The 20230-nt window shown below is 56.0% G+C and overlaps 2 protein-coding genes and 1 long non-coding RNA gene across 12 annotated transcripts in view; 2 read left to right on the top strand and 1 right to left on the bottom strand.

Annotated features, from left to right (window-relative positions):
• The window catches only part of TANC2 (tetratricopeptide repeat, ankyrin repeat and coiled-coil containing 2), a 160174-nt gene extending 151020 nt beyond the window's left edge, over positions 1–9154 (top strand). For all 7 annotated transcript variants that reach the window (XM_056512115.1, XM_056512113.1, XM_056512112.1 and 4 more), the window contains one exon: positions 1681–9154. In XM_056512115.1, coding sequence (XP_056368090.1) covers positions 1681–3655 — 1975 coding nt within the window. In that variant the 3' untranslated portion in view covers positions 3656–9154. The remainder of the gene's footprint in view (positions 1–1680) is intronic.
• A 374-nt stretch (positions 9155–9528) lies between these two features.
• LOC130264094 (transmembrane ascorbate-dependent reductase CYB561) lies at positions 9529–14656 on the bottom strand. Of its 4 annotated transcripts, none has more exons than XM_056512093.1 (7): positions 14559–14656; positions 13484–13668; positions 12546–12753; positions 12273–12371; positions 11125–11228; positions 10890–11047; positions 9529–10286 (listed from the first exon to the last, which is right to left on the bottom strand). In XM_056512093.1, exons 3-7 carry the CDS (start codon positions 12745–12747, stop codon positions 10088–10090), a joined length of 762 nt encoding a protein of 253 aa, XP_056368068.1. In that variant the 5' UTR covers positions 12748–12753; positions 13484–13668; positions 14559–14656; the 3' UTR covers positions 9529–10087. The 4 variants fall into 4 exon arrangements, with proteins under 4 accessions (XP_056368068.1, XP_056368070.1, XP_056368067.1 ...); XM_056512095.1 differs by having other exon boundaries at positions 13484–13570; positions 14559–14650; XM_056512092.1 differs by having other exon boundaries at positions 13484–13737; positions 14559–14639.
• Positions 14657–17867: 3211 nt separating this feature from the next.
• LOC130264123 (uncharacterized) lies at positions 17868–19449 on the top strand. The gene is made up of 2 exons (XR_008842423.1): positions 17868–18157; positions 19278–19449. It is a non-coding gene; the product is annotated as an uncharacterized LOC130264123 (long non-coding RNA).
• The last annotated feature ends 781 nt before the right edge of the window (positions 19450–20230 follow it).

The following is a 20230-nucleotide window of genomic DNA, read 5'->3' as shown; positions in this document are numbered from 1 at the left end:
TTTTGAGACGTTTGTCTTAGTGGAATTTTGTCTGGACTCCTCACAGCTCTGGAGACCTGTGTACCAAAGTGGGGTGTTCTTTTTCAAAGTACACTTTAGTTTGACCGTAACTTGGACTCAAAGCAGAATGTCACTCATGGCCTGTGTTGTGCAAGAGGGAAGATTCATTCATCACAGTGGTCCCCTCTTGCCTTAAAATCCCTGCATCTCTGTCCTGCAGCCCTTTCTGCTGACCAGCTGGCCAGGGAGCCTCCAGCCAGAACTTGAGCCCAGGGCACTGCAACCAGCTCCTGGAGAGCTGCAGCACAGGGATCTCCCTTGTTCACCTACCTCCCTGAAGGCTAAATAATGTGAGATTAGATCCATTTGCCATTCTTAATGAGCAGCAGGGCTGCTTGGGAGTCCTGTTTTCAATGACTGGGCACCCTGCCACTGCATCTCTGTTTAACTGGCAGCCAGAATGTCTCACGTGGCAGTGCAGGTATGTGGGCCCCTCTGTGCAAACATCCCAGCTCAGCAGACACCACCACTGTGTGACATTCCACGCTGGAGGCAAGTGTGGAACTGGGCCCCTGGTGCAGCTGGTGCAGGTCCACCAGCTCCTGATGTGGGAGTGAAGAGGAGCCCTGCAAGCTGAGCTGTGCACACACCTCATGCCTTGCCTTTAATGGCTTCCTCTCCACTGTTCCCAAAACATTAGGAGAAACCTTAGGACCATGTTCCCCTCCAGATGATATCAGCCTCCCACATACCAGTGTCCCTTTCTCCCCACGTGTCTCCTGCAGAAACTGTCACCCTTTGGCTTTGCTTCTCCCTGTCCCTGTCTGTGCCCAGCAGCACCCCTGGGGTCACACAGCTGGTAGAAGAGGAGGCCAGTCCTTATTCCACCTGATCCTCCATGGCTTGTACAAAAGATTAAGCTGGAGGGATCACAGATGGAGAGCTTTTTCCCCATCTGGGTGGGTTTTCCCAATCAGAGTCATGTTCAAACATGTAGTTTTGCTCCTGAGTGAACAGTGTGCCTGTAAATGACAGCCCCCTTCCCAAAGCTGCACCTCCCTGTTACACCTCCTAGGCTGGCCTTTCTCTCCCAAAGGCTTCCCTGGGCTCACAGCCTCTGGCACATTGCTCGGTTGCTTCACTCCAAAGAAGTTAGCCAAATCCACAGCAGAACTGGAGAGACGAGCCTTGCCCAGAGCGCTGACCTGTGGGAGCCCCTGAGCTCTGGAGCCAGGCCTGACGCTGTGTGGTCTTGGCAACAGGCAGAAGTTAAATTTTCGCTGGTGTAAGTGGTTGTAGCTCTGTCAGAGCTTGTTTACAGCAGTGGTGAGCTGGGCTTGCAGTGATCAATGTGTCGATGTCCCCTTCACTAAAACAGAGGTGAACCTCACGATGATGCTGGGGGGAGTCATTAATTAGCCCCTAACGTAAGCTGCAGGGGCAGATGTGTTTGCTAGTCTGGGTTGTGCCATCTCAGGATTGTGTTCCCTTCTCCAGAATTTTCCCTCTGTTTGAATAACATAAATCCAAGGGAGGTCCATGAGGCAGCAGGCAGTAACAATCACAGATCTCTCCTTCAGTAACATGCACAAGCCATTTTATTCCCCTGGAATCTCTGAGAACAGCTCCATCCAAATCCAGAGTACTTTCAGCTCTCATTTCTGTTCCTTTGTCAAGCAGGCAGTTTTCAACAGCCCTGGAGGACCTGAACGAGGCCATCAAGCTGTGTCCTAACAACCGTGAGATCCAGCGGCTGCTGATGCGGGTGGAGGAGGAGTGCAGGCAGGTGCAGCAGCAGCAGCAGCAGCAGCAGCAGCAACAGCAGCAGCAGCCACCACCACTCCCGGCAGAGCCAGAGCCCGAAGCCCAGCATGAAGAGCTGTATTCTGCTCAAGATATCTTTGAGGAGGAATACCTTGAGCAGGACGTAGAAAACGTTTCCATTGGCTTGCAGACAGAGTCCAGGCCAAACCAAGGGCTGCCTGTCATCCAGAGCCCACCCCCGTCTCCAGCTCACAGGGACTCAGCCTATATTTCCGGCTCTCCTCTTGGCTCTCATCAGGTCTTTGATTTCAGGTCCAGCAGCTCTGTGGGTTCGCCAACCAGGCAGGGGTACCAGTCCACATCTCCTGCCCTGTCTCCGACGCACCAAAACTCACACTACAGACCCAGTCCTCCGCACACGTCCCCCGCTCACCAGGGCTCCACTTACCGCTTCAGCCCCCCTCCGGTGGGGGGCCAGGGCAAGGAGTACCAGAGCCCCCCGCCGTCGCCGCTGCGCAGGGGCCCCCAGTACCGCGCCAGCCCCCCCGCCGACAGCATGGCCGTCTACAGGCCGCAGTCGGGCTCCCCGGTGCGCTACCAGCCCGAGCCCGGCGCCGCCGCCCCGCTCCCCGGCAGGCCCAAGTCCCCGCTGTCCAAGATGACGCAGAGGTCCTTCCAGATGCCCCAGCTGCCCGTGGCCGTGCCGCAGCCGGGGCTGAGGCTGCAGCCAGCCAAGGCGCAGATCGTGAGGAGCAACCAGCCCAGCTCTGCCGTGCACTCCAGCACTGTCATCCCAACAGGGGCATACAGCCAGGTTGCCCACTCGATGGCCAGCAAGTACCAGCCATCATCGGGGGACGTGGGGGTCAGCCAGAGCCGGCTGGTCTACCAGGGCTCCATCGGGGGCATCGTGGGTGACAGCAGGCCCGTGCAGCACGTGCAGGCGAGTCTGAGCGCCGGAGCCATCTGCCAGCACGGAGGGCTGGCCAAAGAAGACCTTCCACAGAGACCATCCTCGGCGTACCGAGGGGGGATGAGATACAGCCAGACTCCTCAGATTGGGCGAAGCCAGTCCGCCTCCTACTACCCGGTGTGCCACTCGAAGCTTGACCTGGAGCGTTCTTCCCTCCCCGCCAACCAGCTGGGCTCTCCGGATGTGTCTCATCTCATAAGAAGACCCATCACAGTCAATCCCAGTGAAATTAAGCCTCACCCACCGACTCCAAGGCCTCTACTCCACTCTCAGAGCGTTGGCCTCCGCTTCTCCCCTTCCAGCAATAGCATCTCCTCCACCTCCAACCTGACTCCCAACTTCCGCCCCTCTGCTTCCATCCAGCAGATGGAGATTCCCCTGAAGCCGGCCTATGACCGATCGTGCGATGAGCTGTCTCCGGTCTCGCCCACGCAGGGGGGCTACCCCAGCGAGCCGGCCCGCTCCCGCACCACGCCCTTCATGGGCATCATCGACAAAACCGCTCGGACTCAGCAGTACCCCCACCTGCATCAGCAGAACCGGACCTGGGCCGTGTCGTCAGTGGACACTGTCATTAGTCCTACGTCTCCTGGCAATCTGCCCCAGCCGGAATCCTTTAGCCCACCCTCTTCAATCAGCAACATTGCCTTTTATAACAAAACCAACAATGCACAGAATGGCCATTTGCTAGAGGAAGACTATTACAGCCCCCATGGGATGCTGGCCAATGGGTCCCGGGGAGACCTCCTGGAGAGAGTCACCCAAGCCTCCTCGTACCCCGACGTCAAGGTGGCAAGGACGCTGCCCGTGGCACAGGCCTACCAGGATAACCTGTACAGGCAGCTCTCCAGGGACTCCAGGCAAGGCCAAACGTCCCCAATCAAACCAAAGAGACCATTTGTGGAGTCTAATGTGTAAAAGACACTTGTTGGAGTGAGACCCTCATGTTTTCAGCACACACTTCCAAGCTTGATTTCCATGCATACTATTATAATTATTATTACTATTATTATTTTTATTTCTCTTTGATAGCTACATGATCAAGTTTCTCCGGTACTTTATGTGGTGGTCAGACAGCCGTGCACGTGCTCCAGCCCTTTTGTTCCCCAGCTGACTGTGAAGCCAACATCAGCCGAGCCAGTATCGTTTGCCCAATTCCAGCAAAGTTCCAACCAGGATATCTTAGTCCATGGTGTGGGGAGGTCCAGAGATACCCCTACGCAGCAGGAGGTAACCAGCTCTTTTTCAAGAGACAGTCGCCTTGGATTTAAATTGGTTCCTTTTGTCTCAATTATCTCTTACTCAACTCTGATGGGAATTCCTAGGGAATTCCACAGGAGCCTTTCCCAAGGCTGCATCCACAGGTCCCTGAGCCAGCCAGGTTGTTTGGCTCTTTGCCCCAAAGAGCAGATTACCCTCGGTGATGTGATGTAACACCAGTAGCTATGCACAGCACCCTCAATGCCCATCCTGATTCCGCTGGTTGACAGCGCTTTCCTTCCTTATTTAACTTGTCATTGGCCAGAAGGGATGGGGATCACACAGCACTTTGCTGCTGTCCAAGTACCTACCAGCTGCCCTCACACTGATTCTTTGCTCTGGGGTGTTTTACAAGGATTGAGGGTTTGAGGTCAGCCCTTTGTTACGTGTTTTAGTCAGCCAAAGGAATTGGCCAGGAACCTCTTGTGCATGGACCTGGATTGCAGTAACTTCTTCCCCTGTTGGCAGACTGCGCCTCACCCACAGCGTTTGCATGGGACAACTTAGTGTTGGGACCTCATCTGAGGGGCATTTATCACTTGCAAGGAAGAGCAAAAATCTGACTTACAGTATTCAAAGTGGAAAATTGCAACTCTAAATATTCTTTTTACATTTTTTTATAGTGAGGATATAGAGCATGGCATGATGGTTCCAAAAGAGGAAAGGTCCTTCTGCAGTCCCAGCCGTGCAGCATCCCTTCCCTCTGGCTCATTTCTGCCAGGGAGCAGAGGTTGTAGCAAGGGCTGTGCTCCTCTAAGATCCTGAAATCCTGGAAAGGGACACTGTGTTCTGTGTCTGGGTAGAGACCATGTGTTGCTTTTTGAGAAGCTGTAGTTAAGAGACACCTATTTATAATTTATTTATGTTATCTATTTCAGGACATTTTCTGGTTCAGGTTGGGTTTTCTCTATTATTTTTGGTTTTATAATCAAATGCAAGTCACATCAAGACAACACGGAAAGCAAGGGCCAGTTCCAAAATCCTTTTTATAGGATTTTCAATAATTTTTCAATTATTTGCTGAAAATTTCCTTTGAGGTGGGCAGAAGAACGTCCTTTATGGATTCCTTTATTCCTGGTGGGTTTGTAATCTGCCTTTTCTCTTCTGAGGGGAAGGGTGGGATGACGGGAGGGAGAGTGATAACGCCGTAGCTTGTTTTAAAGCAAACTAGTGCCTGTTGCCCAATGCCAAACCTCACTCATACCGACTCTAGGGAGCGGCTCAGTGCTGAGCAGGGGAGCGATACCTCCAAAGGGCTACAGCCAAGCGATTGCAAGACTTGCTGAACCAAATCGTGGGCTCCAACCTGCGTGGTGTGAGTGAGCACATCCCAGCCCCACATCACTGCAGCTGCACCCATTCACACCAGCTCAGGACAGGCTCTGGAACTCCTTAAGCAAACCCTGGCTTCCACGGGGCTTTTTTTTTTCCTTCTGTGTGGTTCAGCACATCTCATTGCTGTTTCGTTGCCTAATTTGCTCAGAGCAAGCTGGGACATGCACACCTTGGGCCAGGGGAGACTTGTGTCTCATAGACACACGGAGAGCATTTTGAAGGGGGTTCCTCTATGAGTTGTGGCAATTCTGGGGCTCTCTTGAGCCATTTGGTCTTTGTCAAACCCGGTATTTGGATTGAGGTCGGTGTTTTCTTCCTTGAGGTGCAGCCCAGTGCTGGCTCTTTGCTTTATCCCAGGGCTCTGTAAAATGGGGGCTGGCTGGGACCCCTTCAATGGGGCAGGTACCCCGTGGGGACACCCAGCTCTGAGCTTGGTTTCTCTCCTTACAGATGGGGTGTGATGATTTTCTTTCTTCCTCTCGCTTTTGAAATAACGTGCTCTGTATTGTCAGGAGTAACCGGTTTCTCCTCCACGTGCCCATGGCTGGGAGACGTATCCTGGCTCTGGAGCAGCAGCAGTCACTTTGCTTAGTGCCTCCATCCTCCAGCTTTCTGCCTGAGTGAGTGGCTTCCTACCTTTAGTTGCTTCTTTGAAAGGAAAACGTGGCTCAGTTTTGCCTGTCCCCTGCACTGCCACGCCCAGGGTGCTCCAGGAGCAGTGACAGGAGAGCTGCCCACGCTTGGCTGTGGCTCCTCACTGCCTCGTGCTCCCAGTCCTGTCCTTCAGAGCATCCCCCACAGCACTCCTGTGTGTAACTGCTCCGTTTCTGAGGATGTTTTAAGGGAAACAGAAAACAGCTCACGCTTTTAACACAACCACAAAGCTGAAGATGGCTTGAAACACTGCAGCATGCAGGTTTTTTCACAACTCCACGTATTACATTTTCCACAGGATTCTTGCACTAATGGTTTTCCATCTGTTCTCTCTGTAAATGGGTGCACTTTACTGTTTGAATTTGTTACTATGATAAATACTGGATATTTAAGCGTGAGTAGTGTCTTCATTAGAAAAATAGCAAAACAGCTCATGTCTCATAGTGTATTTTTCAGAAAAAAGAGAAAAGAAACAAAACGAAGCAATGAATCGTAACATTTATAGCACAAGAACTGACTCCTGTATATAAGCATCAACAGATTGAGTAATTTTTGAATATAAAATTATTTGCAGTGGTTTTAAAGCACTTCCCCAGCAATTCTCCTAGGAACAGTCGAGGCAGGATGGCTGCTGTGGTCACTGGGTGGGTAAGAAGCACATTTCTTCCTGGAAAAGCTCATTCTTGCTCAGTCCCCTATGTCTTCAAAGTCATCATTTGATCTTTACATGAGGAGAAGCAGAGGTCATTCTGTGTTGTGCTGGCATGGCCCCATGGTGCTTAGGGGAGCACAAGGTCAGGGCCCTTCATCCTCCACTCTTAGATCTAGGTGTGACAAGCCCAGGCCACACTGTGGGATCACACTCAGTTTCAGACATTGTCCTGTACCTCTGTGCTATGTGTTTAATTACTTTTTGAGTAATTAAGATGCAGGACAATGCTGCCAGCTGGTGCCTTCATGCCCTCCCAGCTGCAGTGGTACCACAGACAGGCCCCATCTTTAAGCAAGCAGGATTTACTGAGTAAAGCAGTTTCTTGATGACATTGAAACTCCAGCTTTCATCCTTGGGGTGCATGGGGAAGGCAATGCCAGAAGTGATGCTGAAGCTGACCCCTTTCTTTGGCCAACCTTCCCACCAGGTGTCTCTCATCTTTACCTGGGGCTGCTCTGAGACCCAGGTGTGCCACTATAGAGCTGGAATCTTCAGCCAACATCAGGTGTGGGTGTCTGCCCCATCCCTCAGTGTGGCTTCATTGGCTCTTGCTCTTCTCCCAGGTCAGGAGGATGCTGTGGTCCCAGGGGAGGGGACACCCATGTGATGGGGGGCTCTGCAGGGTCTCTGCAACCAGGCTGGGAGTGGCATCAGAGGGCTCTGGACATAGTCTTGAGTAGCCATCAAAGTACTTAGGAAAAGGAGTTTTTTACAATGACAGATCCTTTAAGATCCATCTCCAAAGAAGGCACAGCCTGAGCTGCCTTCTCTGTGTCACTGTTTGGGAGGACTGTGACAGCTCCAACAGTCTGAGACATGTGTCTGTCCTTCTGCATGTCTGCTGTGGCACCAGTGCCCAGCTGGGTCTGTCCGAGCTCTGAGCTTTTTGGTTATTTTTCTTTAACCTGGCTGTGAGGAAAACAGTGTGGCAGGTGTGAACATGTGAGCCAAACACCAGAGTCATGCTGGAACCAGGGTGGGTGGGAAACTGGGAGTGATTCAGTCTCCCTTACAAAGGTTGCTATGTCTTCAGGGCTACCCAGGAGAAGTCTAGCTAAAACCGAAGTGCCAGCTCTGCCTTACCTAGAGAGCCAAGCAAGCCACGTGCCTGCTCGTCCTCCTGCGGGGCCCCGGGTGAGCTGCCTCAGCTCCTCGCTGCTTCTGCTGTGCTTGTGCTCTTGGGAATCTGAGGTAACTCTTCTGTGGGGTTATCAGTGGTTACTCAAGGGCTTAGGGGAGAGCTGCTGTACTGCTGGGACCTCTGCAAATCAATGCCTTCAGCCCCTGCCGGCTGCACTGCGCGGGCTGCTGGGGGTGTGTTGGACACAAAGCACAATGGTTGAAAGTGATTCTGCATTTTTTTCAGCTTTGTGTGAATAATTGCTGGATTTTCATTCAATCAAACTCTTTTTTCTAATACAAACCACTAAGGGCTCAATTCTTTAGCAAGATGCGTTCGTGTCCAACTCTTGACTGGATCTCACCACAGCTGGGACAGAGCGACCCGAGAGGTCACAGCGAGTCACGGGGAAAGCCACAAGCACCCAGCCCACCACGTGTCCTTCCTCCTGCTCGTTTTCCAGCTGCCACCGTACTGGGGAGTCAGCAGCCAGGTCCCATCTGCCGGGATCACATCCTGTGGTTGTGAAAACAGAGGGCTGCCTTGCCAAAAGACTTGGTCCCTTTGGGCGATGCTGCCCAGGGGCAGCGGTGGGGAGGCAGGTCAGGGTAGGGATGGGTGGATGGAAAAGCCTCGTGCCCACAGAGGTGGGTCCCCCACAGGTCTGCCTTGCTGTGCACTGCTCTGCCAGAGCAGCCCTGGGTGCTACATAAAGTCCATTGTGTTGCTTCACCGACAACCCAGAGACTCGTGTGGACTCTGCCAGTGCTGCCGGCTCATCCCTCTCCAGCCTTTTCTTTGCCATAGTGTTGCATTCAGCGTCCCATGTCCTTTCTGTCTTCACATCGAGAGGATCTGAGTTGGGTACAAACATGTCCACTACACCCGCCTTGTGCTTTGTACAACTCCCTGGTTGCCATCCTCTGAGACACTTGCTGGGAAGATCTTTAAGACACTTAAATTTTCCTTTAGCTTTTCTATAATTCTGATGTAAAGGACTTTCTCTCTGTACAGTATATTATCCAATGCATGTTCTGTTCTCTCTGATATATTGAACACCACACAGTTGTGATATTGTGCAGTGGGAAGAGCAGCCCCTGCCAACAGCAGAGGCCTTCGCCTCTCATCTCTAAGGAAAGAAGAAAACATATTTTTTCCTTTGCTGTATTTGCTTGAGCAGAGTTTTCTTGTCTGTACATGTGAGCTGTGAGATAGATGTGAAAAGTTCAAAAGAATGCATTCCCCTCCCCACTGTATACAGATTGTAATCTGTACAATGAAAACTGTATGTATGAAAAAATGTACTTATTTATAAATGGTTAACACTTGGAAATGGTGTCCGGGCTGCTGTTTTTCCTACACTGGGGTCAGTGAAGGAGTGTTCTGAAGCTTCTCAGTCTGGAAATGATGGTGTGAGGATTGGGTCTCACAGTCACTGCATGGGGGTGGGGACAGGGACCTGGAACAGCCGGGAGCAGGAGGCGACAGAGGCAGAGCAGCAAAAGGCATATAATAATAATAATTATAACACCCAGAGCATGGCTAGACACTGGAGGTGTCCCCGTGGGGTGCCTCACTGAGGTATGCAGTGCTGGAAGGACAATCCCACCCCTAACACCCACCCCCCCTCCCCAGCTGCCCTTGGCATGTGAGAACTCGAGAGTACTCTAGAACTCTGATATGGGGGGCAGAGTCAGGAGGAGGACAGGGTTAGCTGCAAACATTTATTAGTTTGGGAGCATCCACTGAACAAACACATCATGCGTGGGGAGAAAACATTTTGGACACAAAGCTGCTGCACCTGCACAGGCACAGGGTCACTGAACACTCAGGGAGAGTCCCCCATGTGTGGCCATGCTGGAGGGTGAGGGGCTGAGTGGGACATCCCAGAGGGACATCCCCTCTGCCCTCAGCACTGGGAACAGCCTGTGGGCTTTGGCCACCCACACTGCAGAAATCTCTGCTCCCACTCTGTCCCCAGAGCAAGAGGAGCCTAGAGACCCTGTCCATGGCCCTGCCAGCCCCTGCCCTGCCCACAGCACTGCCATTCCCACAGGGCTGGGTCAGGCTTGGGGGTCACCCAGGGCAGGGCAGAGCTTTGGAGGACTAAGGCCAAGCGAGTGTGAGTCCAGCGTTGCACCGAGCGTGTCCTTCCCCGGCTGTCCCGTCACCCTGGGCCAGGCAGAGCTGCAGACCCCCAGGGATGAGGTGCACAGGAACATGTCAGACATCACAAGGAGCCCGTGCTGCAGACCAGGAGCTGTTGATGTCACTGGCTCCCACCACCAGGGCTCTCTCCCTCTGTCAAGGTCTTGAAGTCCATGGACAGGGCCAGCTCCTCTGCCAGCGGTGGGCGCTTCCACTCCTCCCGTGTCAGCACATAGCCCACCACCAGCCCGAAGGCCACCAGCAGCACCCCCAGGGTGTTGGCCAGGATGCCCTCAGGCACAAAGTGGCTGTAGGAGTCACTGTGGGGATGGAGAGGGATGCTCAAGCCCTAAGGGGTGGGTGGCCTTCCCTGTCCTGGCTGGGACCCTCTCCTCATCCTCATCCTTCAGGCACACACTGTGGGAAAGGTCCCTTTCCCCAAATCAGAGCGAGAGGAGTGTTGGTGTTTTGCTCACTTTTGGGAGAGACACTTGGTGACAGCAGGTGAAACTGGTGGCACAGTCCTGTACTGGGGCTATAGGCAGCCCAGTACCCTCCCTGCTAGAGGGAAGTGGCTCCTGGAGTGCCCCACAGCCCTGTCACCATAGTGCTGGGGCTGGGTGACCCCAGTGTGCAGCTGGGGTCATCACTGTGTCCTCTGCAAGAGCAGAGGCCTCAGGGACATGAGTGTCCTGAGTAGTTCTGCAAACACCTGGATGCAGGGAAGTGGCACTGGGCATTTTATGCACATCCTCAAAGAAAGCTGTTGCAGGATCCCTTGTTAAACATCATCTGGTGAGTGACTCAGGAGCAGCAGAAATAAAGGCCTCAAGGGGAGATTTAAGAACTACAGAGAAGGGCTTGAGCAGGGATGGGGCATCCCTCTGCTGGGGCCACCCCCTCACCCCAGCTCAGTCACCCACCTGATTTTGAAGAGAAGCATCTCAGTAATGCCCAACAAGCAGGAGGTGATGGAGAGGATGAAGAGGGTGATGCCAAAGAAGATGTGCTGGGGCTTGTACCACCCTCTCAGCGAGAAGGAGGCACCAGGGAACAGAAAGAAACCGCAGCCCAGGAGCCACTGTGGGGACACGGGGATGTCACAGGCACTGCAGAGTCCCTTCCCTCCCGGCAGACCGGGGCCTTCCCAGCCCTTACCTGCAGGAGGTAGAGCACAAAGGTGGCCATCCCACACCAGGAGTGCAGGCTGTACATGTCAGGGATGCCCTTAGCCCGGTGTGACTCGAAGACAGCGATGATGCCTGCGGAGAAGAGCCCAACACCACCAGGGCTACATCCCATCCATCCTATCCATCCCGTCCATCCATCCCATCCCATCCATCCCATCCCATCCCATCCATCCCGTCCCACCCCACCCCACCCCACCCCATCCCATCCCATCCCATCCCATCCCATCCCATCCCATCCCATCCCATCCCATCCCATCCCACCCCATCCCATCCATCCCATCCCATCCATCCCATCCCATCCCATCCCATCCCATCCATCCCATCCCATCCCATCCCATCCCATCCCACCCCATCCCATCCCACTATCCCATCCCATCCCATCCCATCCCATCCCATCCCATCCCATCCCATCCCATCCCATCCCATCCCATCCCATCCCACCCCATCCCATCCCATCCCATCCATCCCACCCCACCCCACCCCACCCCACCCCACCCCATCCCATCCCATCCCATCCCATCCCATCCCATCCCATCCCACCCCATCCCATCCCATCCCATCCCATCCCATCCCATCCCATCCCATCCATCCCACCCCACCCCACCCCACCCCACCCCACCCCATCCCATCCCATCCCATCCCATCCCATCCCATCCCATCCCATCCCACCCCATCCCATCCCATCCCATCCCATCCCATCCCAATCCCACCCCACCCCACCCCACCCCACCCCACCCCATCTCATCCCATCCCATCCCATCCCATCCCATCCCATCCCATCCCATCCCACTATCCCATCCCATCCCATCCCATCCCCATATCCCAGCGATCCCATCCCATCCCATCCCATCCCATCCCACCCCATCCCATCCCATCCCATCCCATCCCATCCCATCCCATCCATCCCACCCCACCCCACCCCATCTCATCCCATCCCATCCCTCCCATCCCATCCCTCCCATCCCATCCCATCCCATCCCATCCCATCCCATCCCATCCCATCCCATCCCATCCATCCCATCCCATCCCATCCCATCCCATCCCATCCCATCCCATCCCATCCATCCCATCCCGTCCCGTCCCGTCCCGTCCCATCCCATCCCATCCCACGCTCACCCACGAGGGCGATGAGCAGTGCCAGCCCGTGCAGCAGCGCGTGCAGTGCCTTGGTGGAGCGCTTGGCCTCGTGCCTGAACACGCGGTACACCAGGAGAGCTGCACACAGAGGCACCTGAGCACCCACGGGGGTCCCCCAGCATCGCCCGGGGATGCCGGTGCCCCTTCCCAGTGCCTTTTCTCGGCACTGTGTCCCCGCCATTCCCTGGCCGAGCACGGCCCCAGGCTCTGGGGACTGCGGCCGGGACGGGGCTCGTTCCCCCGCGCTCTCACCGTCGCCTTGCAGGAACACCATGGCCAGCACCATGCACAGCGGGTGCGCGTTGAACTGCAGGGGGCTGTGCCAGCCCACGCCGCCCCGGTAGCGGCCCAGCCAGGCCCCCGTGGTGGCCAGGAGCGTCAGCCCCAGCAGCTGCGACACGGCCACGTAGGCGGAGAGCCCGGCGGGGCTGGGGGGCGGCGGGGCCCCGTCCATGGCAGCCTGCGGGGACACGGAGGAGGTGGCAGCGGAGCCGCAGGGGCCCCAAGCGACCGCAGGTCCCGGCTGGCCGGCCCGGGTTCAGGTCCTGCTCCGAGCAGCGTCCGGCACCTGTGCCCCACCCTCACCTGCCGCTTCCTGCTCCCGCTACGTCACCCGCACCCGCAGGTGGCTCCAGGCAGCGACACAGCCCTGCCCGAGCTCCGGCAGCCCTGGAGCTGCTGGGCTCCTGTCCGATCCTCCTGTCCCTGCCTGCTCCTGTCCTTCTTCCAGCCTTCCCGCCCCTGCCACCCTGCTCCTTTTTCCCAAGCCTCCTGCCTCTGCCTGTGCCCTGCCTGCCCCATTCCCCCTGCCCCAGCCCTCCCCCAGCAGCCGTCCCTCCATCCACACTTCTCCATCTTTGTACTTCTGCCCCTGCCTCCATCCTTTTCATCCCCATCCCTCCAACGCTGCCCCTCGATCCCAATCTCTCCCACTCCATGCCCATCCCATGTCCCCCCCCTTCCCCCCCTCCCCAGCCCACCCACTCCCAGACCCCCACAACAACCCCCAAACCCTGAGAGGAAGGCAGTGCAGGGGCAAGCAAGGGGGGGTCCCTCCATGATAAAAGCAATGGCCCTTGGGGACGTGGGGCTGAGTGAACATCTGTGCTGGTGGGGGGACAAACACATGGGGGACAAAACACCCAACCACAGCTACACCAGAGACCCATCCCATGGACCCCACAACTCACCTGCACTATGTTTTGTGCTGGGTTATTCCTCAATGGATCAGAGCCTCCTCCACCACTGCCACAGCCACCTCTCCTCTTCCTTGTCACCTAGAGCCAGCAGCTCCTAGTCCCCAGGTCCAGCGTCCCCCTCTGCGCTGCCTCTGGGGAGGAGCCCCCTGCCAGCTGCGGCAGACGGACTCACGGTGCTGCCAGGACCGGCGGAGCACGGAGCGGGGCATGCATTAAGACCACGCACACACTTGATTCCCAGCCACCTTTATTGGATCAGCCAGATAAATGGGTTAAGGGAATTGGTTTATCCCATTAAGTTGCACTGCAAAGGCTGCCTGTGTCCAGCCTCACTGCCTGGGGCCATGGGGTGTTCTGTGGGACAGGCAGGGGGACCAGGCTGGGGGGCACAGCGAGAGGCACTGGCTCCCCCCACATCACAACAGCGTCCCCCGGACTCTCACCATGCCGAGGGGCTGCTGGCACAGCTGGGGGCTGCTGATGGGGAACCATGTACCCAGTCCTGCCCTCCCACCAGCTGCAAACATCTGGGCCTGCTGGCACCCACACAGGGCAAGCACAGCCCCCAACAGCACCGAGGATGGAGGACAGGGAACGAACACCCCCAGGCACAGGGCCTGGCAGCAGGACACAGGGCATGCCCGCTGGGAGCGAGATCTGAGCTGCCCATTGGCCACCACTAATTGCTGGGAAAACTGGAGGCTTCCCTCTCCTGCTCCCCTCCCAACCTCCGTCCCCCCTGCACCCCCAAGTACATCCCTGGCTCCCCCTTCCCAGGGCAAATCCAACTCCTTGCTTTTTGGAGAGTGTTTTCTCTGGTTAATCTGCGTGCCCTGGGTGGGGGGATGCCCTATGCACATCTCACGGCCCAGCCCCTCCCAGTGGCTCTGCCTGGGACTCTCCAAAACGCCGGGGGGTCTCAGGGACTGTCTCCGCCCTCGGAGGGGACAATACGTTCATGCAGGGGAAGGGATTCTCTCCAGTTCACAGCTGAGGAGTCTGAGTGCTGTATTGGGGGGGTTGGAGGCAGACACCCAGGCAGCTCCCCCGTGTCCCCCAGCCCTACCTGTGTGTGCCGGGCGGTGCTGCCGGTGCCAGGCCCAGCGGTGACAGTGTCTGAGCAGGGACAGGGCCACGGCGTTGGCACGGCAACGGAGCGATGACAAAGCGAGGGGGAGCTGCGCCCCAGCATCGCTGCAGAGCTAGAGCCGGAGCGGAGGCAGAAAGTGAGAGGGGGCGTCACGGCCAGGGGATCCCAGTGTGTCCTGGGGACAGTCCCTGAGGAGGGGGGACGGTGACAGTGACAGACAGTGACAGTGACAGTGACAGTGACAGTGACAGTGACAGTGATAGTGGCAGTGTGTGACACCCATCCCCGAGCTGTGCCCGGCACCCACCGGAGCCCCTGCACCCTGTGACACCCCGGCCCCGAACAGGCCAGGGTGCGCCAGGTCCCACGAGCTCAGCCCAAGGACTGTCCCCTGCACGGGGGCTTTGTCACCATTTAATTTGTGCGCGGGCCTCGCGTGGCTCTGGCTCCTCCTTCGCCCCCCAGCAGCACCGGAACGACATCCTGGGAGCCAGCAGCCCCCGGCTGGGCTGCCGGGTCAGGGGGTGGCAGAGGGGTGACATGAGCTCCCCGAGCTCCGGCCCCACCCCAGCCCTCCCAGCACCGCCGGGCACACCCTGCACTCCCTGCGAGAAATCCCGGCGGGAGAACAAGCCCGGGGACGGGAGACGAGGGGAAATCAGGGGCCACAGGAGGGGCGCGTCCCCTCCGCTCCTCCCGGCCGAGCGCGGGCGGAGTCCCGAGGCTGCAGCGCTGCGCGCCGGGGCGAGCCGCACCCCGGAGCACGCACAGCCCGCCGTGTCCGTGTGTCTGTGTCCGTGTGTCCGTCTGTCCGTGTCCCTGTGTCCGTCTGTCCGTCTGTCCGTGTCCGTGTGTCTCTGTGTCCGTGTGTCCGTGTCCATGTGTCCGTGTGTCCGTGTGTGTCTGTGTGTCCCCGTCTGTGTCCGTGTGTCTGTGTGTCCGTGTCCCTGTGTCCGTGTCCATGTGTCCGTGTGTGTGTGTGTGTCCCCGTCTGTGTGTCCGTGTGTCTCTGTGTCCGTGTCCATGTGTCCGTGTGTCCGTGTGTGTCTGTGTGTCCCCGTCTGTGTGTCCGTGTGTCTGTGTGTCCGTGTCCCTGTGTGTCCGTGTCCATGTGTCCGTGTGTGTGTGTGTCCCCGTCTGTGTGTCCGTATGTCTGTGTGTCCATGTGTCCCGGTCTGTGTGTCCGTGTCCGTGTGTCTGTCCCCGTCTGTGTGTCCATGTCCCTGTATCTGTCCTCGTCTGAATGTCTGTGTGTCTGTGTGTCTGTGTGTCCGTGTCCCTGTGTCTGTGTCCGTGTGTGTGTCCGTGTGCCCGTGTCCGTGTATCTGTCCCTGTCTGTATGTCTGTGTGTCTGTGTGTCCGTGTGTCCGTGTCCCTGTGTCTGTCCCCGTGTCCCCGTGTCTGTCCCTGTGTGTGACACCACTAGATGTCACCAGGAGCCCGCGGCTCGCAGCGCCCGGGGGCGGGAGGGGCCGCCCGAGGCTCTGGAGCATCCTCAGCCCCGGATCGCCCGCAGGGCCCGAGAGAGCGGCAGCAGCCTCAGGGCTGGACTCGCAGAGGGAGCCGGGGCACCCCCAGGGCCAGAGCACCCTCACCCACGGCACCCTCTGGTCCCCTGAGCAGCCGCGGGAGTCCGGAGCGGCTGCCGGGCTCTGGGGCAGCAGATCGCGTGTAACAGCCTCTATCGGGTGCAGGGCTGCTCCCTTGGGCGCTGGGCTCTGCTCTCACCCACTCAAAAACCCTGAGTAAAGGCACCCGGAGTCCCAGCTGAGACCCCTGGCAACATCCCCGCTCCCTTCCACCCCCAGCAGAGACCTGTGCTGTGGGGCACAAACTCCAGCACAGCCCCAGGGCATGGCTCAGCAGAACTGAAACCCCCGAGCAGCCCCCGAGCCTGATGGAGACCTGGCACAGCCGACAGCAAAGTCCGGGCGCGGCTGCACCCGCGGCAGCCCCAGAGGCACCACCCCGAGCAGGGGGAGGTGAGATACGGCAGAGATTCACTGCCAGCACCCCGCCTTTATCACTGCTTGGGAAATGGTTTACCAGAGTCGTCTGCTGAAGCCATAAAAACCACCATAAACCGAAAACCTTCAGCCGTGGGGCTGTGCCATGGCTGGGATGGGCTCTGGGGGCTGGGCAGAGCAGGGCGAGGACTCCCCCCACTGCAGCCCAGCTGGGGCCCTTGGAAAATCCACAAAGGGGATGAGATTTGGGGATTCATCCTTTGGGATACTTGGCAAGACATAAAGCTTTGCCCTGATGAGAGCAGCACTGTGTAACCCAATACCAAACAGGTTTAGAAATGTTTATAAACACGTGTCCAGCTGAACTATCTCAACTTCCAGCAGTCAAGGAAAGAGAACAGCCCCTAAGGCATCAGGATAAAACGGAGGTGGGTCTTGTCCCATCAGTACAGCAGGAGCAATGGCAGCGTTTGCTGGGGCCCCAATCCAGGGACAATCGAGGCACTTCACCGCCGAGTTCCTCTCACCAGGGAGCAGCAGCCATTTGTAATGAGCTCTTTAATTAAAGGCATTGCCAGGGGCATAATGGCTTTATTAAATCTGCCTGAGCTTTCCCTGAGCTGGAGGTAATGAAATCCTCTGGGCACTGCTGGGATGGGATGTGTCAGCCAGGGACCAGAGCCTGTGCTGGCTGTCCTGGCACAGACCTGCGGGTTGAGGGGATGCTCGGGACCTCTTGGGCTGCTCAGGGCTGCCCAAGGCCTCTCAGGGATGCTCAAGGCTGCTCAGGGATGCTTGGGGGTTGCTCAGGGATGCTTGGAGGTGTTCCAGGATGCTCAGGTGTGCTTGGGATTACCAGAGATTCCTTCAGTTCACTGAGCTGAAGTTCTGGAGATGCTGCTCCAGCTCCCCAGCTCTTGGCTGAGCCTGGAACCCATTTCGGGTTTCTCCTGGGCTGTCAAGAATCCAGGGATCAATAAGAGCATCATCAACTGATAATTCATGGAAAAACCAGCAATTCTGGTCCTCTCCCAACTGTGCCTCCCACCTTGGCATGAGCATCTTCCCTCTTTCCACTGCAGATTATTAAATTACCATTTTGCTGATCTAACTTCTTTTGGTTGCTTTTTTTCTTCTCCTTCCTAAATCAATTTTTTATTGCTAAGAAATGCTAATTTGCAAGATGCCTCCCCAGAGGATTGTGATTCAAGAGCTCAGCTGCCTTGGAGGACCCGAGGTTCTGCCTGGAACAACCCCAGCTGTTGCTGTTCCATGTGAAACCCCAAACCTGGGGCTAAATTAACCATTTTTCACTAAATGTAAAAGAGAAAATAACTGTCATGTTGGAAGGTTTGGTGGCTGCCAAGAGGGTGGCTGAGGGGGGGCTTGGGATTAAGCACGGGGTGACATCAAAAGGGCTAATCTCCGGTTCCCTGGCACGCTGTGAGGGCTGAAGAACAGGCAATTCCCAGCTGGGACAACGCTTCCTCAGGAACCGGGATCCTGCCCAGGCTGCAAATCAGCTGGAAAAGACTCTGCTTCTCCTCCTGGCAGCAATGAAGCCACCCTGTCCTCCTCCTCAGCAGGAAGAGAACTCTGCTGCGTGGGGTGGGCGACGATCAGCCCAGAGCAGCCCCTGGGGCACCTCATCCCCTCCAGAGAGGCTGGAGGTGCATTTATGGCCATTTTTTAATAGTGGCTTGGGTAAACAGCCGTGATAACCTGTGCCAGGCTCCCAGAGGATGATTAATGCTCCTGGAACAGTCACGCTTGCCTCAGGGCTGGGGTTGTTTTCATTTATTAAAGAAGGGGGGCAGGGGGGGAATAATGGACTTTGCCATGTTTTATTGGGTTGATGGGTGCAGAGGGAACACATTGGTCTCTTTGCTCACCCTGTATCATGCCCAGCTCCAGCTGAGTGGCAAAGATGGGGGATGGAATGATGAAGGATGAGGGATGAATGATGAAGGACAAAGAATGAAGAATGAGAGATGAAAGATGAGAAATTAAGCTGGAGGGAGAAGGGACGAAGGAGGACAGATGAAGGATGAAGGACGAAGAGCTAGCAATGATTTCTGGCCAGGTTTTTACTTCTTGCCCTGTGATGTTCTTGTGTGCCTGGCACTGTGCACTGGGGGCTCCCCAAGGGCTGGACTATTGGGGTCTTACATTTGTTTAGGACCCTTCCAAAACATGGGAACCATCTCGGGGCCCTGAGCCCGCCAGTGCCCTCAGCCCTGCGCACTCAGGGCCCTGCAGGGTCACACACATCCTCGGGGCTCTCCTTGCAATGCACATCCCTGGCACTGCCCCCAGCCTGGAGCGAGGCTGAGCAGAGCTGAGGGTGACACGGCACGTCCATCCCCTCCCACTGCCCCCAGCCCCACGGAGCCTCCAGCTGGTCCCTGCCCCTCTCCCTGCCCACGCAGCCAGCCCGCATCACACGGCCCCACATCTGCACACGGGAAACCCTTGTCCTGCCATAAACCCTTGCCTAGGGCAGGTACATGCTAGAAAGAGTTTTTATGGCATGGGGTGGAAATTGTGATGATAAGGAGCTTTCTGCTGCATTCCACTGAGTGTGCACTTCCAGTGATGGAGCAGCTCTTGCTCTCACAGGGCAGGGTGAGCTCCCCCACAGCCCATTGCCCCCATCCCCACTCAGAGGGGACACACCAGGCTTTCAGCACTCCTGAAATCCAGGTAAAAGCTGGGAAATGCCTCACAGGAACTGCTCAGCAGAGACCTTACAGCAGGAGCAAGGACTTCTGTGTCCCTCTTACCATTACAGTCCCCAAATCCAGGTGACATCGAGGAGCTCCACCAGCCCCAGCACTCACTGGAACTGCTGAAGATTATTTTAGCAATGAGAGGTCTGAAATAAATGGTCAAAAACCTGATTTCTTGCCTTTTTTTTCTTTTCTTTTCTTTTTTTTTTTTTTTTTTTTGGGGGGGGGGTTTTAAGTATAAGAAAAAAAGCTGTTTGTTTTGATGAAAAATTTGAACTGGAGGGGTGTTTTTTCCCCTCTTCCTCACAACATCATCACAGCTGGAAAAGCAGCTTAGCTTTTTTACACTATGATAATTGATTGAATTCATCAGAAAATAAAGGAGCCACCTTTAAACTCAAGGTCTGGTGAGGGAGGAAAAATTCTCAGTGCAGTGGTTTGTACCAACAGGTGCAGGAGTCATGCCCATGAAACCACAGCCACCAAGAAAAGTGACACACAGGGCTGCACTCTGCACTGAAAAAAGCTGGTTTTGGGTTTAAATAAGGAAGGAATGATTTCTCTGCAAAAGCAAATCCTTTCTCTCACCTCCAGAAGCTCCTTGGTTCTTTAGAGAGATGGATTAGAATAAAGGTATGAAGCAACATTGAACCCTTTGAGAAACGGTGAGATGGAGAAGCCAAAGACTTGATTTATAACAAAAGAAGGGGAAAATAAGCTTGAGCAACCCCAGCCAGAGGCCTTAGGGCTGGGGCACATAAATTATCAAATCATCAAATCTTTCCAGCCAGCAGCAGGACATTCCCAAATTCCTGCTCCTTTGCTCCACCACACCTGCTCACCGCCTCCCATCTCGCCACCATCAGGGACACCTTGCAGCTCCCCTAAGAAACATTTACTGTCAAACTCCTTATTTCCTTCTTTTGGGAATTCTAGGCCGCAGCAGCGCCCC

The sequence above is a fragment of the Oenanthe melanoleuca genome, chromosome 27 (assembly GCF_029582105.1).
Source record: "Oenanthe melanoleuca isolate GR-GAL-2019-014 chromosome 27, OMel1.0, whole genome shotgun sequence".
Lineage (NCBI taxonomy): Eukaryota > Metazoa > Chordata > Aves > Passeriformes > Muscicapidae > Oenanthe > Oenanthe melanoleuca.
Note: the sequence above shows the minus strand (reverse complement) of the source record. Positions and strands in the feature narration are given on the sequence as shown.